The sequence below is a fragment of the Camelus ferus genome, chromosome 6 (assembly GCF_009834535.1).
Source record: "Camelus ferus isolate YT-003-E chromosome 6, BCGSAC_Cfer_1.0, whole genome shotgun sequence".
Lineage (NCBI taxonomy): Eukaryota > Metazoa > Chordata > Mammalia > Artiodactyla > Camelidae > Camelus > Camelus ferus.
Genome location: NC_045701.1, coordinates 92,269,653 through 92,287,188, shown reverse-complemented (window position 1 = coordinate 92,287,188; position 17,536 = coordinate 92,269,653). Strand labels below are relative to the sequence as shown.

Genomic DNA, 17,536 nt, shown 5'->3' with positions numbered 1-17,536 from the left:
TAGTCTTCCAGATGATTCCAAATGTGCAGATGGTATAAACCAATGATATAAAGACACAGGTAGAATAAGCAGGTATGAAGTAGCTAGAGAACACCTGCTTTGACAGCTGAGTTTAAGTTGCATTTGGAAGGAAAAGTGATGCTTAACTCTAACGTCTACACTGTTTCTCTATTAAAAACTGGTATCCATGAGAGAGGGTAGAGCTCAGTGGTAGAGCACGTGCTTAGCATGAACGAGGTCCTGGATTCAGTCCCCAGGACCACCATCAAAAAAAATAAATAAACCTAATTACCCCCCACCGAAAAGTTTTAAAACTGGTACCCAGGGATTAGAGGGGGAAATAAACAGCAGGCCCTAAAGCCGGCCTCCTTAACGCAAGTGGAAAACAAGGAAGTAATGGAAAATATGAGGGTGAACTAGAAATACAGGAATAAAATAGCTCTCTTTAGATAAAGAAAACCAAAGGTTTACAACCTGTTACTTTTAAGACCTAATACTTAAAATCAAAGTCTGAAAGACAACAATCTCTCTGTGCTGCAGGAACTTAATTACCTGGAGAACTGGCTGTGTGCTTAAGAAGCACACACAGATGGGGCCAAACACATAGGAAACACAAACTGCCTTGAGGTGAGAACGATTCTTTAATGTTCCATCCAATATCTAGCCTAATGGGAAACACATCCTAAAAAGAAAACAAAAACAAAAAGAGCACAAGTCATAAGGCTAGGATTGGGCAGGGTCTGACTCATGAGTCAGCTGCTCCACTTTCAGCGTCATCACAATCATCGCCCGCATGGACCTCAGGCGGTCCAAAGGCGAGCAGCACCGGCTTCCTTGACACTTGGACTGCAAAAGGCTGAGAAGTCTCATCCTGAGGATCAGACCCAAGGTAAGACTTCCTTTAATAAAAGGCTGTATGTCAATAGAAAAGGCCTCGTCTAGGTGCTGTTCACAAAATAAGTTGGGGTAAGTCCTCCCCCTGGGGCAGTTGTTGGTTGATGTTAAGTTTGCCCTCCCAGAACATTTTCAGATACTTGTTGAGTATCCTTCTACCCAAAGTCTGAGATGCTGAGTGGGTTTATATGTTCTAGGAACAGAAGTCAGGACTGTGGCCACTGTATCAGGGAACTAAGTCAGAGGCTTGGGGTATAGGTGACAGGTTACTCCCTATTTAAACTGTAAACGAGACAGAATTTCAAAGCTGCGTTTATAAAAGCATGCTAATAGCAACAGACCAAAATAAACAAAAATTTACAGGCAGGCTCATTTTGGAATTTTTTTTTTAAATACTAAGTGTTGTCTTTTTTTCCCCCAATACTTTTCTTCCTTCCTTCCTTCCTTCCTTCCTTCCTTCCTTCCTTCCTTCCTTCCTTCCTTTCTTTCAGGTACTGGGGATTGAACTCAGGACCTCCTGCATGATAAGCATGTGTTCTACCCCTGAGCTATTTCCCACCCTCTTGGAATTCTTAATAGACATTTCTTTACCCTTCTTTAATTATCGTTTAAAGTATGCTTGCTAGCCTGCCTCTTTAGCCTGTTGGCAAACGAAGTGTTAGTACTTGTACCTTTATTTCATCTGCAGCCCATTCCACACCGTTAGTCAACATTTTCATGTGACAGCTGGAATCAAGGTCCAGGACTCCCTAAAACAAATCATCGTCCTTCTCCAAAGCAGTGCAGTTTTTAAAAACTGCTTGCCACTTGTTGCTGCTGCAGACAGTAATCTCTGCGTATCTTTGGTCAGTGACATATATACAGGCACGCTTTTTCCAAACCAGAAAAACTATTCAACGTGAAGACCTACAAAACACGATGATAAAATTTGCCACCACTTGAAGAAAAGCACTAATAATTTTAACGAAGCCAAAACACACACGTGAGCTGTGCACACCAGGAGCTCTTAAAAAATAAAAACTAACCATACTAGACGAGAAACAGGTACGTATAAACTTGCTAGCTGACTCTGCTATACTTCACAGAAGTTCTGCCAACAGACCCGGGAGTGGCGGCGGCACCGTCAGTTCCACCGACCAAGGAAACTTGGGGGCTCCGGGGCCAGGAGGTCTGCCCGCCCCTCGAGCCAGGGCCTCCCCACTCTCCATCCGCCGGGACCCCCAGGCCGCGTACGCTGCTCCGTGCCAGGCCCGGGCCGGCTCGGGGACGCTGCTCCACGGGGGGCTTAGCCGACGCCGCCAGCGGGCGACACAGGGGAGCGGGACCCACAGGTGTCCCTGAGGGACGCGGCCCGGGTCTGCCGCCCCTTGCGGCCACCCCTCCCGGCCCAACCTCTCCGGGAACCCCGCTTACCCGGCTGGGCGCCGCATCCCTGCGCTCGGTGCCGCGCTCGGGGGCGAGCTGACAGCCGCGGCCTGTGAAGGCGCGGCAGAGAACAGGGAGAAGGGTCTTCCTCCCAGGCCGTAAAGCCGCCATGGCTGTCACCCGCCCGCTCCCGCGGCGCACGGCAGAGTCGCGACGGCGCGAGGGGCTGCCTTACGGCAAGGTCGCGAAGCCAGTGGGAGGGGACGATACGGCCGACCGTGCGCTTTCCCCGCGTGTGACAGGCTGCGGAGGCGGGCGGACGGCGTGGGGGCGTCTGGCGGCGGCTCCTCGGCTCCTGCCATTCTAGGCAGCTGCGCGAGGCAGCTCGCGGCAGGCTCGGCGAGGGTTAAGGTACGGCGCGGTTTACGAAGGACGTTTTTCCCAGGGCAGGGGCTGTTTGGCCCGGAGGCGGGGCTGCTGGGCCCTGGCGACGGCGGGAGCGGAGTGGCGAACGTCGGCGGCGGAGCGCGCGATGGCGCGGGCGGCACAGGTGAGCGAGGCGCGGCGGCGGCGCAGGCCTTCTCCCTCCGCGGGAGCGCGCGGCCTCCCCTGGATGCGGCTCGCGGGCGGACGATCCCTGTGCCGGCGCTCTCACCCGGCTGCGGCCCGGCCCGAGTGGGTGCAGCCCAGCCCTGGGTCCCACGCGGGCCAGGCCTGGTTTCGTCGCTGGGCTCCCCGCAGCCGGCCCGGCCCCGGCCCCTGCGCCGTCCCCTGCTCCGTTCCCTCCCTCCTCGCCGGCGCCCCCAGCCCGGCCGAGCGCGGCCGTCCCCTCCCCTCACGGGCCATTGTGAGGTCAGGGCCCGCGGGCGCGTCGTGGGGTCCGGGCGAGACTCTCGGAGCGGCCGCTGCGGCCAGTAGCTGCCGCCGCCACCGCCGGCCCCTTCACCGGCTGCCCCGTTCAGACCTAGCCGGGAGGGGTGAGAGGGATGCAGCTTGGGGCCCACCTGCCGCGCCGCACCCCGTAAAGGGCTGATCTTCCACCTCGCCACTTCACCCACGGGAAGCCAAGACCAAACCAGCTTAGACCTCTTCTGGGTAAAGTGCTGGGAGGCAAGGGCGAGAAGGGGAGGGAAGAATCGAGGCAGCCTGCCCTTCCTGGGCCTCCAGCGGCGTGTTCTGGGCTCGGACACCCACAAGGGATTGGTTTCAGTGGATTATCCATCCTCCTCCCGTGAGCTGTTTGTGGAAACCCAAGCCCTTGGGGAAAAAAATCCTTTTATTCTGTTTAACAGACAGCCCCAGGGGGAGGGTGGAGGAGGGGAAATGAGGCCTCAGCCCCACCAACCTTCCCAACCCACCCATCTCTACCTTACGTATTTGTAATCTATATACACACCCCAGTGGGTCGGGAGAAGGGGGTACACCCTCAGCGGGGTAAGTCATTCTGGACTTTTAATGGGAGGCTAGTGAATGAATTATTCATAATTGTCACATTCTTGCGGGATGTATTCTGGAGGGGAGGGGAGCATGGTAGGGCACAGGAAGGTATTAGGCCTCCAAAGCCCAAGATGGTGCCTTTAGCACAATCCCATTCGCTTTTCTTGTGGAAGTGTTTATGTGTGCAGAGAAGACTTGTTAGGTACTAAAAGAGTGGAGCAAGAAACAGGGCAGCTTTATAGAAGTGCTTGAAGGGTGGAGAAGCGTGTAGGAGCTGGGGCTTTGGTGGCTGTTTGTGAACCACTGGTGTGTTGGTGGCTCTGTTCCTTTTGCTTAGTTACTTTTTCTGGAAACTAGGCATAGCTCTTTGGCCTGGTGGGGGAGCTTAGATGTACTGATAACGTCTGGAGGGTTAGAAGAGCTACTGTTCACATTGCACAGAGGTGCCCTGCTCCTGCCAGTGTCAAGACCTAAGATACTTGTGCTTTTTCCAAGCTGATAGTTCAACGTAATGCCATGCTTTGAAGGCATATGCTGCTTTCTGTTACAACTGAAGAAACTTGAGATTCACAGGCCCAGAGCCCCACCTCATATTCCACTCCGCAGTAACCCCAGTCTTAATCACGGCGGTGTTTAGGTTATTTTCAGAAGGAGTTGATTAGTCACTCTAATTTCTACTTGAGTATGACTGTCCTTCGGAATGCAATAATGACAAGCCCTTTTTCTTAAGCATATCTCTTTAAAATGAGAATTTTAGAAAGAATATATGATTACCATTCTGCAGGCTTTGTGGTGTAATAAGTTACGATTTTTGTCATCTTTTAGTGCTTGTGAAACTGAACACAACAAAAGCATGGAGATGGGAAACCAACACCCTTCTATTAGTAGGCTTCAGGAAATCCAAAAGGAAGTAAAAAGTATAGAACAGCAAGTAATTGGTTTCAGTGGTCTGTCAGACGACAAGAATTACAAGAAACTGGAGAGGATTCTAACAAAACAACTTTTTGAAATAGACTCTGTAGACACTGAAGGAAAAGGAGACATTCAGCAAGCTAGGAAGAGGGCAGCACGAGAGACAGAGCGGCTGCTCAAAGAGCTGGAGCAGAACGCGAACCACCCGCACCGGCTCGAGATACAGAGCATATTTAAAGAAGCCCAGTCCCTGGTGAAGGAGAAGATCGTGCCATTTTATAGTGGAGGCAACTGTGTAACTGATGAATTTGAAGAAGGCATCCAGGATATCATTTTGCGGTTGACACATGTTAAAACTGGAGGCAAGATCTCCTTGCGGAAAGCTCGGTATCACACTTTAACCAAAATCTGTGCGGTGCAAGAGATTATCGAGGACTGCATGAAGAAGCAGCCTTCCCTGCCACTGTCCGAGGACGCACACCCTTCCGTTGCCAAGATTAACTCTGTGATGTGTGAGGTGAACAAGGCCAGAGGCACTCTGATCGCTCTCCTCATGGGAGTGAACAGTAACGAAACCTGCAGGCACTTGTCCTGTGTGCTCTCGGGGCTGATCGCGGCCCTGGATGCCCTGGATGTGTGCGGGCGCACTGAGATCAGAAACTACCGGAAGGAGGTCGTGGAAGATATCAACAAGTTATTGAAATATTTGGATTTAGAAGAGGAAGCAGATACCACTTACGCGTTTGACCTGGGACAGAATCATTCCATTTTAAAAATAGAGAAAGTCCTCAAGAGAATGCGAGAGATAAAAAACGAACTGCTTCAAGCCCAGAATCCTCCTGAGTTGTACCTAAGTTCCAAAACAGAATTGCAGGGCTTGATTGGACAGCTGGATGAGGTCAGTCTCGAAAAGAACCCCTGTATCCGGGAGGCCAGGAGGAGAGCAGTGATCGAAGTGCAGACCCTCATCACGTACATCGACTTGAAGGAAGCCCTGGAGAAGAGAAAGGCGTTTGTGTGTGAGGAGCACCCCTCACACAAGGCCATCTGGGACGTCCTTGGAAACCTGTCGGAGATCCAGGGAGAAGTCCTCTCATTTGACGGCAACCGGACTGATAAGAACTACATGCGGCTGGAAGAGCTGCTCACCAAGCAGCTGCTGGCCCTGGATGCGGTCGACCCGCAGGGAGAGGAGAAGTGTAAGGCTGCCCGGAAGCAGGCGGTGAAGCTCGCCCAGAACATCCTCAGCTATCTCGACCTGAAATCTGATGAGTGGGAGTACTGAAGCACCCAGCCCGGGCCTGAGCCCTCTTGTTTTGCACTTTATACATACGTCTTTGTATTTATAGAGAGCTTGCAGTTCCTTGAGCCTAAATGTGATTTTTACATGCATATTTCAATCTCCGTATTTATGGTTTTAGCAAATTATATTCAGTATCTCTGCTGCTTTTGATGTTGCAAAACAAATATTACAGCTTATTAACTTTTCCATTTGGATCGTTATCTGTATGTTGTGTGATTTTTTGGTTTTTTTTTTTTTAATCAGAAAATGGAATAGGGGCAGCTTTTTCATTTTTTTTAATAGGTTGTCCAAGCATTCAAATGCAGGTATTTCAGAATCTAGGAATAGTCATAACCTTACATAGTAATTTCTAGGACAATTATGAGAAAGGGGGAAGTTTTTGGTTAAACAGAAGTAAGGTCCAATACTAAAGCAGTACAATTACATATTTCATTATACTAAGTAAAGCAGAAGGATTTTTTTCATTTATAAAACCCGATTAGTCCCACCCAGTTTAACAGGGTGGGAGTTTTTTGTTTTTACAAACAGTCTGTTCTTTCATAAACATTTTTTGTTTGAAGAACGGTGTCTGTGTTTCCCCCCATACTCTGCATTTAGAGGGGGATTCTTATTTTTGTGTGTGACATAGGAAAATTGTGAAAATTAATAGCAAAAAAGTATTTGAGACTACCTTGAAGAAAGAACACCAGCTAATATTTTCAAGTTGCTCTTGTTTATAAAATGTGAACTTCCAGTTTCCCTTAGAAATTAGTAATGGACATTAAAAAAAAAAAAAAGGAAACACCCGTATCCAGAGTAGGATAATGAAAACGAGATTAGTTACCTATTATCAGGTTGTATCAGAGTAAGCAAAAATGAATCTATCATGTCCTGGGCTTCTCCTGTTGTTCAAGGCTGCATGATGAACACACCTGTTAAGCATTCCCCATGCTGCTGTGTGGTGTGTGAGAGCAGAAACTGTCCGCAGCCCTGCGGGACCAGATCCTTGTCGCTTGTTCAGATGAAGTTAGCTGTCAACGCCTGGCACCCGGAAACATCGCACTCTGGGCCCCTGCTGCGCCTCTGAGTTCCTGTCACTGGCACGTGGATGTTTGTCTAGTGCCTAAGAGGACCAGTAAATATCAGTGCATGAAATGTTTTTTCTTCTTCTAAAGGTTATACGTATTTCTGTACCTACGAATTCATGATCCAGTTTTACGGTTGCCTGTTAACGTGAACAAGAGACTTCCCCAGAGTTCTGAAGCACCTAGGCAAGACGCTGCCCCAGCATCGCAGCTAACAGACCGCTCCCTGTAGTCACTCTCAGAGTAACCCTATTAGAGCGCACCCTTTGAGCTCTGTAGTAATTTGTGATATTCTTTCAGAGATATTTGATAACTTTGTAAACAGCTAAAAATAAGATAAAGGAGTAGCCCTGGATACCTGAAAGATTATAAAAAGTGCAGCCCTAGGAGATTTTCACGCTATGTCAGTACTGCCTGCTAATTAAAAGCCCTTGATATGGCCTGCCTACTAGGAATGTTCTAGATTCATTGGATAGTGGGGTCAAAGGGCAGTCAGAGGTCTTGGGGCAAGAGCCCCTCCCGTCTGCACATCCATCAGGCTCTCGAGTGCAGCTTCATTGGTAGTTCATTTTGACCAAAGCTGTTTTAGGATTGCTACTCAGTATAATTTTAGGGTACTCTTAAAATCCTGAAGAGCACTGTTTGAGTTAGCCCACTGGGAAATCGAGGCCGTCCTGACTCACTTCGGACATAACCCGCATACTGCGCCAGGGCCTACTACTTCATGTTAATTTTGGATTTGAAAGTTCAGTGTCCGCCTTTCCTTTCAGAGCAGCCACTGTCACATGAGAGCAGGTCCTCCCCCATCATTCATTTGCAGCGATGTTTCCTGCAACTTCCATGGAGCCAGCTCAGACTGCTCTCCTCAGCCTGTGTGTGTGTGTGTGCGTGTGCGTCGTGCGTGTCAGCCTGCTCTACTTCCTTGGACCTGATTATTCTGTCCCCGTAGGGAGCCCTGGTGACACCAGATGTAGCTGCCCTCGTCCCCCGCTGGGAGCCTCTGCTCAGGGGCGCTGCTGCGTGTATGTTTTCGCTTCACTGTGCTTTTATACTCCTCCGCGGAGAGAATCTGCACTGGAAGTAGAACCTGCCCCAACATGTCTGGCCTTGGGTCTGCATTGAACTGTGTGATCCACGTGCGTGCAAAAAATGGCTGCGAACGTTTGCTTTCCTCACGTCGGTCAGCACTGCGGTCAGATCGTTCTTTATGCAGGTAGATTGAAGTCAATCCTCCTACAGTGAAGCGGTCGTGAAAGTAAGTGCAGCGAGCATCTGCTAGGTACAGGTCACTGCTGTATTTTGCTAAAATGCCTCGATATATTTAACATAATTTTCAGTACGTTTGAAAAGTTTAACCAGTTTTTCTTACTTGTTTTACTTTGCTAGTTTTTAATCTGGTTTTTGAGGGTCTAAGCTTATCCTGTACACACGAGTTTTTTTAAGCAAAGCTTTTTAGCCTTTAACTCACCCAGTGTTTTTCTCAAAAATGATTGGAGAAATATTCGCCATTGATTTGATGTGTTGTAAGGCGTGTTAGTCCAGCGTGAGTTCTTGTCCTCTCCCCGTTAACTAACTGTATGACTGTTGTAATACTGTGTCTTAAATAGTTCAGTGTGATTTTGAGATACACAAACTAGTATACCCTTAATTATTGATGAAATAAAAAAATCTCTTAGCTTATCTCTGCAGTGGAGAAGGGCTGTGAGTCTGAGGTGTGAGTTCTGTTATGTTTTCACCCTCGTGTACTGTCTGCCGTGGGTGTTTCCAGAGCGGGCCAGGCGCTGGGCAGGTGGGCTCCTTGGGTCCTGCTGGTGGCAGAGATGCAAGGAGGCTGTAGCGCTGAACACAGACCAGGATCCAGTCTAGGGTGAGGGGGTAACTTCCCGTAGAAACCACCCAGGAAGTGCGGGGCTGGATGGCGGGGCCTCCCACTCTGCCGGTAGGGGGCGGGGTGCTAACCTTACGTGGAGGAGAAGGGGAAACTGGCAACACCCTCTCCCCAAGGAAAGGTCTGAGTTAAGGTGTGCTGCTGAAACTCCTCCTCTCATTAACAGAGGTGTATTGCTGACCATTCAGTCCTTCCAGTGCTTCCGAAATGCTCTGACTGCAGGCTCCCTCCCCAGCCAGTCCTGCCTCCCGGGGAGGTCACCCTCACTCCTCACTCCGGGGCTGCCGGCCTCGCCCCAGCCTCTTCCTGCGGGCGCCTCTCTGCTGTCCCCCCCTCTGCCTGTGCACACCTCCTGGGTGATCCGGATGGAGACCCCGCGGCAGCCCCCTCAGCAGACACGTGTGATGTGTGATAGGCCAGGAGCGAAAAGAAACAGGTTGTACAGCTTTAAAGACTGACTTGGGGGAAGTTTGACATTTTTAATAAACCCTCTGCCATGCGCCAAGATGCGACCTACTGCATTAGGCCTCGGCTGCTCACACCCGCCCGACAGGAACTCCTCAAGCCTCAGCACTGCCTCGGCGGGACAGGGACCGACGCTGAGGTGGCAAAGGGGAGGGCGAGGCGAATCATGCTCAGAATGGCCGTCTGAGGGGCAGGGCGGGCGCTCAGGCCTGGGAGGCCGAGGGAGGAGGCCCAGGGGCCCCCAAGGCTGATGGGAACCAGATGGGAGAAACCCTGGAGCAGGCTGGGCAGCTCAGCTCTGGCTCCCGGGGCGCTAAAGCGCTACCTGGAGGGCCAGCTAGGCCCAAACCGGAGGCAGGGGGCAGGCCTGAGGGTGCCTGGCTGACGGGGGGTCTGATGGGGCGTCTTACTTACACTTTATTTTTCAAGCTATCATCATTGATTGAACCTTTTCTATGTGCCAGGCCACAGGCAAAACATCTTAGGTGCATCCGTTCCGAGCAGGTTTTGGTGTTACATCTGTTTCACAGATTCGGACACTGCAGTGATCACGTGCCCAAGGAACTGCCCGAGGCCACGCGGTAACGAGGAGGGCAGGACAGTCCCGCCTGGGGCAGTGCCAGCTCAGCGCAAGCTCACCTGTGGCAGGTTTACCTGGAGGGTCCCCCCCGCAGGAGCTCTGATTTCTTCGCTGTGGGTGCAGTCAGGATTTATAAAAGCTCCCGTGTTGGCGACGCTGGCCAAGAGCGTGGAGAGCTCAGGTGGCCTCTGACACTGGTCCAGAGCACTGGGGGTGAAGGGCTCAGCGAGGTTGCTATTTCCCTTCTTAGGATTCTTCGACCTTCCGAGCAGCCAGGAGCCCGTGACACCCAGCTTACAAGATGCTGACTGCCCCCTGCTGCCTCCACCTTGCCCTGCCCTCACTCCATGAGCACTGCAAACAGCTGATTTCATTTGTATGATCATCCTTTCAACTCTTAAACCATTTCCCTGTAGCCTCCTGTCCCCCAGACCAACACTGCCAGTCCTCCCACTCACTGTCCCAGCTCGTCCTCCAGGGAACTCTGGGCGAGCGTGTCTTGGTGGCCTCACCCCTATCCCTCTGAGACTGCAGACGTGGCCTGCGTACCTGCTCCTCTGCCCCTGGCCGCTGGGGGCCTGCTGGTCACCCCCCGCCAGGCTGCAGGCTGCAGGCCAAGGTGCCTCCTATGGTGGGCATCTCCTCGTCCCTGCGGCCACACCCCGGCAGTGGCAGGCCCTCGGAGTGCCCTCGGATGAGCTCTTCTCTGGGAGTGGTGTCCTTGGGTCCTGGCACACAATCCTATTCCAAAAACAACTTGCTGAATAAATAAATGGAAAACCTTAGCTCTTTAGATAGCATCACAGAATTTAAAATCAGCTGCCTTTGTGCTCACTGGGATTCAAAAAACCTTGGTCTACTGTCCCTGCAGCCAGGATCCTGGTGTCACCACCAGGACCTCCCCCTGTGCCCAGCTTGTCTGTTTGGTGGGGTCAGCAGTGCTGGGTCCCAGGTCCGTGTGGTGGGAAGGCTGGCCGGGCTGGAGGGTTGCCACCCTCACCTCTGACCAACTGCCCTTGGCTAAGCACCCAGCTGGGTGAGAAGCCAAAGGGACAGAGCAGCCTCCACGCAAGGGGTGCCCCAGGGGTGCACACCTCGGTCACCTCACCTTCCTGGCCAGGCCCAGGGCTGGCAGATGACAGTCATGAACCACACCGTCCAGGCGCGAGTGCTGTGCCAGGGGACAGGGCATGCACAGACCCGGATGTGTGCCCCTGGGAGGGGGCACCTGTGCTGGGGAGTCCAAACGCTCCGGGGGCACGCCCTTTACCCTGAGACCCCCAGGTGGGAGGGTCTCCCAGTGTGAGGGAGAACCTTGGCAGGAAGCAGGGGATGGAGCAGGGGTACCAGGGGCTGGATGGTGGGGCCCTGGTGAGCCACGGGAGGATTTGGGTCTTTGAGGATGGGGTGCTTTGTTGAATGCTCACCCAGCAGAGATGAGGTGGCAGAGATGGGGGCCGAACTGGGAGCAATGGGGTCAGGGCAGGGGGCCAGGAGGGAGGCTGGGGCAAGAGAAGTAGGCAGAGTGAGTGACCCTGGGAGATGATTTTTGGGGGTGCTGAGGGTGGCACCAGGGGATGGGGGCTCCCAGCAGGAAGGGCTAGTCATGTGGACAGGGTCACAGAAGCAGTGCAAGGATGTAACGACACAGAAGCCAGGTGTACCCCATGGGCCTGGGGCAGCCAGGTGCCCGGCTTCTAGTTCTTGAACCTGAGGTCTTGTCTCAGCACCTTTTCTCCCCTCAGGCGGGTTAGGGAAGCCCAGGGCACTCTCAGGGGCGCTCAGCTCCTGGGTCCATATGCCTTACTTTCTCTGGGAGGCCCAGGTTCCATCTTCCCAGAAAAAGGCATCTTCTGGCCTTCACCCTAGACCCAGCAACTCAAAAGAAAGGCACGTGTCCTAGGATCAATGCGGCTGCTGGCATGGCCTGGTGGTAGGAACTATGCAAGGGTCTGGGGAAGAGTGTGAGGGCTGACCAACAGCTAGTGCAAAGGCCCTGTGGTACAGCAGCTCCTGTGGTTGGAGCCAGGGGAGAGCTCAGGTAAGAGTCTGCAACGCTGGATCCCCTGGGGCCTTGCTGGCTGTGGGGGAACCATGGTCACATAGCAGGGCAGGATTACATCCTGGACCAGAGGCTCCCCAGAACAGCCAGGTACAGATGGCCCTCTGGGACTGGGCACTTCATGGGGAGGGCCTCCCAGGCACAGCCCACAGCAGTGCCACCAAGCTTGGCCCGGTGACATTTGCCATGGATGACTGTCCAGGTGCTGGGCCTGGGCCTGGGCCAGCCTGGGAGTGCGCCCTCAGGGGTCGCCAGATGCGACCCCTAGAGGCTTGTATGAGCCCCCTGCATGCGGGGCCTGCCACTCCGGGTGGGCAGGGATGACCCAGACAGACCCGCCCCACTGCCCAGCCCTCCGCACAGCTGGGCCGGCACCGTCGCTCACCTGCTCACCCGCTCGCAGGCGGGGCCCTTGACCTTAGAGGTCGGTCTCCTGAGCCCCGCGCACCTCCTCTCCGAGCCTCGCCCTCACGGTTTGTTTTCAATGCGGCCGCCAGGGGGCGCTCGCGGCCGGGTTTCGCGGAGCCCAGGACCCTCCCGCAAGGAGGGAGCAGCCGGAAACGGGCAGGAGCAGACAGCCGCGCAGCTGTCGCGCCTGGGCCACCACCGGGCCCACCTGCCCTCGTGATCCTGGACAGGTGGCCGTGGCGCCGCTTGGCTGCGGCTAATACCCGCGAGCTGTGCGGGTTGCGTGACCCGTCTCCGCGACCACACACCCAGAGCGAGGGTCCGCCTGGAGGCCTGTGGATCTCATAGCTTCTGAGTCGCCCCTCGGAGCTGGGGAACCAGGAGGACCGTCTGAGGCCCGGATCGGCGCGCGCACAGCAGCTCACGCGTCATTACACCAGCAGGGTGGAGCCTCGGTGGCCTGGCAGGCAAGGCAGCCTGCTGTGGGCCCACATCTCCGAGCAGTCTGGTCCCTCCCTCCTGGTTTAACTCAGCTCAGCCTTCATGCCCAAGCAAAGTGCTACTTCCTGCAAATGCCGCCTTCCTGCCCCCACCCCACGTGCTGGTCCCATCAGGGCTCCAAGACTCTCTGGCCTTGGACTGACAGCCCCCGGAGCTGGGGGATCCTGGACCCATTCTCTGTTCTCTAGCCCCACTGGGGCTCCTGTGTTTCAGGGTCAAGGGCAGGAAGGCCAAGGAAATTGGTGGGAGCCAAGGAGAAGGAACAGGACGGTCAGCAGCACATGAGTGAGCCTGGGCCGGGGTCTGCGCCCTGCTGTGGGCTGTGGGGAGGAAGGGCTGGTCCTACAAAGCCTAGGCCTCCCGTGGTGCTCCCGGGGCTCCAGGGGCCGAATCAGGCCCTGTCCTTCTCCAGACCGCAGTTACCCCCAGCAGGCCTCCCAGGGCCTGTATCGGCAGCAACCGGGACAGCTCAGGTGACGGTGCCCTGGGCAAAGGTCTCCTGTCACTGTGTAAGGCAGGCCTCTGTCTCCAGGCTACCCACAGCAGCCTGGTGGGGCAGGTATGGGGACCGTGGCACTAGCCCCAGCAGCCTAGCCTACCCCCCCCAGGGCCTGGCGGGTGGCCCAGGGTGTGGCGGGGGTCCTTACCTCCTTGCCCTCCCAGCCTGGCCCCATTAGTGGCACTGTGCCTGTGCCCAAGGCAAGCCTCAGGGCCACTGTCACTTCACCGCCAGGAGCAAGGCCCTCTCCCCGGCCCACACCCCTGATGTTGGGTTGCCTCCTGCCTCGCCCTTCCTCCCCGATGACCCCAGACAGGCCCCCAGCTCCAGCCCACACCACCCCTCCTTGAAGGCCCTCTCCCTCTGCTGCCCCCTACCGTGCCCCTGCCCAGAAAGCTTTCTGAGGCCTCCCAGGACCCACCTCCCCAGATCTGAGCCCAGCCCAGCCCAGCCTTCTCAGAGCCCCCTGAGCACACCTCACACAGCTCTGTGGCTCTGAGAGAGGCCGCGCACCGCCCCGGCGCTGGGCTGGGGGGCTGTGGGGGATCAGCGGTAAGTTGCACACAGTAGGACCCCCACCAGTAAGCCCTGGCCTCTCTGGCCCTCAGGCCTTTGTGCTGAGAGCTCAGGGCCTCTCTCAGGGGCCTTGGGAGCTGACAGCCAGTAGCCCTTTCCCCGAAGGACAGAAGTGCTCCCTGGGGTCACTGCCCCTGCGGCTGGCAGGTCAGAATCACGCAGGCCCAGCTGTTGGTAAGGAGGCCATCTCTCCCACTCCCCTCCTGCCCCTCAGGAGCCAGCATCCGCACAGGCAGGTGGGCGTGGGGACCCCTGTGTTGTCAGACCTGGAGGCTGAGGCAGGGGCCCACGGGGCCCAGCTGTGACCCTCAAAGGGGGGCTGAGAGCTCTCCCCCAGGAAGCGGCCCAGACCCACCTTGTCCCTCCCCAGGGCATCTCCCCCGGAGACTCATCTCCTGTGCCCCACTCCACACCACCCCAGGCTGGGGTCCTTGCCAATGGGGCCACAGGGACCCTGGGGTCAGCTCCACACCGATGCCCAGACTCCACCCTTTGACGTCAGCTGGCAACCCAAGGGAGTTGTGCTGGACCCCTGGGTGCCCAAGGCCCCTCTGCGCCAGAGGCCCAGAGACTGCAGGCGGCCTTGGCCAAGGCAGCTGCCCACCAGGGCCTCCTTGGGCCTCTGTGTGTGAAATGGGCAGTGAAGCCCACTTTGTTGTGGGATCGAGAGTACAGCGAGGCCCAGCGGGGCCCAGGGAGGCCCGTGTGGACTGCTGCTCTGGTCTTGTCTTTAGGCAGCAGAGCCCCCTCCCCTCCCGGTCTCCTTCAGCAAGTCTGCAGGACCATGAGGTGAGGCAGCCCCTGGCCGAGGCCTCTGAGGCCCGGCTCTGGGCTTAGCAGCCCTTCGGAGCCCGGGACGGGTCTTGGAGCTGAAGCTCTGCACTGCAGCCCACCTCCCGCTCCTCCTGGGGGTGAGGCAGAGGCTCCTGCAGCTTCAGGGAGGGCCTGGTGTGGCTGTGCACGTGTGCTGTGTGCACACACACGTGTGCTGTGTGATGAGGTGGCACACTCTGCCACGGCCCCCCAGCAGCCTGTAGGTGGGCAAGGGGCCTGGGGGCAGGGGAGGGCCGGGAGACTGCGAGCAGCCCCAGACTATGGATGGGGCCTGGGCAGGGCTGGGGAGGGATGCCTGGCAGCCAGCTCGAGGTGTCCTGGGAACAGGGCCCAGAAGGAAGCCTGCGCAGTGGCAACGGCGGCGCCATGGCAACACGGCACAAAGCACTGGCCTACTTACACCCCGCCCCCGCCCCACCAGCTCTCCGCTCCAAGGAGGGGGTGCAGGGCTCCTGCGGTCTGCATGTGCCCCAGCCTTTGCGCTCAGTGCCCTGGAAGCCTCGGGCCTCCTCCTGGTCTCCTCCCTAGCCATGATGCTGGGCCAGGGCGGAGGAGACTCAGGTTCCCCATCCATAAATGGGAGTGAAAGAAGGCGGCACAGAAATGCCCCACAGCTAGCGGGTGCTCAGTTGTGTAAGGTCTCTCCCTGTCTCCTGCTGGCAAAAAGGCTTCAGAATTTCCCAGCACAGAAATCTCAGAGCTCTCTGTGCTGCTGTGGTGACTGCAAGCCCAAAGGTCTCCGACCCCAATCAAAGGCCTCAGGCCCAGGCCCCCAAGTCTGGACAGTGTCTGGGTGGGAAGGGCAGCACTGGGGACAGGGCCCTGAGCTGGTGCCCTCCACATGTTCAGACATCCTCTCTGCCTCTGTCCTCAGCGTGGAGAGGACATGGGTCTCCCATGCCTGCCTCCAGGGCCCAGCATGACATTCAGGGCCAGCTCCGCACCTACTGCCTCTGCCTGCAGGAAGCTGGCCTGGCCTGGGGCCTTGGTGCACTCAGAGCCTCAGGGATGGGGGCAAGGGTCTCCAGTGTTGCAGAGGAGACCCGGGGCCTTCACGAGGCAGCCCAAGGGACTCTCTGGGTGCCCCGTGCCAGCTGCACTCTGTGATGTCCACGTGGCCCTGCTGCCACCGGCCACCGTGGGCTCCCTGGCCCAGCAAGGTCTCACACAGTCGTCTCTGGTGCAGGAGCAGGGCCCTGAAGAGGGAGGGCCATGGGCCAGTAAGGCAGTGAGGACGCTTTGTGTAGCACCCAGGTCCTGGGGACGGGAAGCCCTTGGTCCTACAGCGAGTAGATCACCCGACACCACTTATCTCATTGAAAATCAAGTTTCCTTGGCCTCACCTGGGAGCTGGCCGGGCCGGGCGCCTGCTGCGTGGCCTCAGGCCCCCACAGGGACAGATGTGCAGCCATAGGCGTCCAGGTGTCTGCTTGGATGGAGTAGCTCCCTGCCCAGCACTGCAGCTCGGGGGCCACTGTGACTATCTGTCTTGATTCCCTCTCCAGACTGGGAGCCCTGCCCATCACCCGTCCATTCACTCCTTCATCCACCAGATGCTCTTCTGCGCCCCAAGGGCCAGTGCCCAGTGACCATCTGTGGAATGAATGAAGGAGTAGGGGTGAATGAATGAATGAGGCTTGGAGGGGAGCAGCCCCATCCCCCGTGTGTGAATGGGGGTCGGATGTGTCTGCCTGCCTCCAGGCACCAGCTGCAGCTGCCCTCCCCTCCCCTACCCAGCCCCCACTAATTTATGCCGCAAAGGGGGCCGGCCACTCACTGGTCCCCCACCTGGCAGCAGCTTTGTCCCCAGGCAGATTCCCAACGGCCGCCTTGGGGAAGAAAGGGCCCTTCTCTGGTCGGCGGTGAGGTCACCAGGAGGGCCCGTGCTCACAAAGGCCGCGGCCCCCCAGCCCGCTCTGCCAGCAGCTGCCTCTTTGTCTCCAGCTCAAGGCATAGGAGAGACCCTGAGGGGCCCCTGCGTGGCTGTGGAGAGGCCCAGGCTGCCTCCCTGGGAAGTGGACAGAAGAGGGGAGGGGACATGAGCAGCCTCCTCCCCTGGCTTTGCTCCTGCTAAGTGACAGCACCTGTTGAGACGCAGACCCTTCCCCAGATGCCTTGCTGGGCCCGGGCAGCAGTGGGGCCTCGGCCTGGACAGGATCGGTATCCAGCTGTCTGTCTGGGTCCCCGTGGCGCACAGGCAAGCTTCAGGGATGAGGGCTGCTTGCTATGTGTCAGGTCGGGGCCAGGGAGCTTGGACATGTTCGTGGCCTGCAAGGACTATGCGTTTAGCTGGGACCCCAGCACCACCATTAGACAGAAGACAGGCCTGGGTGGGGACCTGGGACATCGTCTCTCAGGGCTGTGGGGGGACATCGGGGTTTGGCCACCCTGGCGGAGGTGGCCCTGGGCCTCTGTACGTGGGGACTGGGAGGGCAAAGGCCTGGCGGCCAGACCAGGAGCTCGGTAACCAGCTACTGTGCCCCCTCCCCTGCCCTCCAGCTGACGGCACTGGGCCCAGAGCTCTTTAGCAGTCTCTCCACGGAGGCAGGACGTGGAGCCTGAAGGGAGCAAAACAAAACCCCTTGTCTGGTTCCAGACAAACAGAGGCTGCGCTGGACTCCAGGGCCGGCTGACAGGGGCCCAGGGCCCGGCCAGGCGTGGCTGCAAACAGAGCCAGCCCCGGGCTAGGCTGGGCCCCAAGTGGGGCCGCCAAGCCTAAGGGCTGGGGACGGTGTGGAACAGAGGACT

At 56.5% G+C, this 17,536-nt stretch overlaps 2 protein-coding genes and 1 long non-coding RNA gene across 8 annotated transcripts in view; 1 reads left to right on the top strand and 2 right to left on the bottom strand.

The window, feature by feature from the left end:
- Nucleotides 1–2,490, bottom strand: part of LOC106728551 (cytochrome c oxidase assembly factor 8) — a 30,961-nt gene extending 28,471 nt beyond the window's left edge. The window contains exon 1 of one of the 2 annotated variants that reach the window (XR_004320964.1): nt 2,308–2,490. Coding sequence is in view for 1 of the 2 variants with exons in the window: in XM_032482792.1 (XP_032338683.1) it covers nt 2,308–2,430 (123 nt within the window). In the remaining variant the exon portion in view is untranslated. The remainder of the gene's footprint in view (nt 1–2,307) is intronic. The other variant, XM_032482792.1, reaches the window with a different exon arrangement.
- BAG5 (BAG cochaperone 5) lies at nt 1,813–8,668 on the top strand. 4 transcript variants are annotated; one of them, XM_032482784.1, is made up of 3 exons: nt 1,813–1,938; nt 2,705–2,809; nt 4,522–8,668. In XM_032482784.1, the coding sequence occupies exon 3, from the start codon at nt 4,550–4,552 to the stop codon at nt 5,891–5,893; it is 1,344 nt and encodes a 447-aa protein (XP_032338675.1). In that variant the 5' UTR covers nt 1,813–1,938; nt 2,705–2,809; nt 4,522–4,549; the 3' UTR covers nt 5,894–8,668. The 4 variants fall into 4 exon arrangements, with proteins under 4 accessions (XP_032338675.1, XP_032338677.1, XP_032338676.1 ...); XM_032482786.1 differs by lacking the exons at nt 1,813–1,938; nt 2,705–2,809 and adding an exon at nt 2,565–2,670; XM_032482785.1 differs by lacking the exon at nt 1,813–1,938 and having other exon boundaries at nt 2,682–2,809.
- LOC116664420 lies at nt 6,877–16,591 on the bottom strand. 2 transcript variants are annotated; one of them, XR_004320967.1, is made up of 3 exons: nt 16,132–16,591; nt 10,458–10,649; nt 6,877–7,013 (listed from the first exon to the last, which is right to left on the bottom strand). It is a non-coding gene; the product is annotated as an uncharacterized LOC116664420 (long non-coding RNA). The 2 variants fall into 2 exon arrangements; XR_004320968.1 differs by lacking the exon at nt 16,132–16,591 and adding an exon at nt 12,356–13,210.
- Nucleotides 16,592–17,536: the final 945 nt, after the last annotated feature.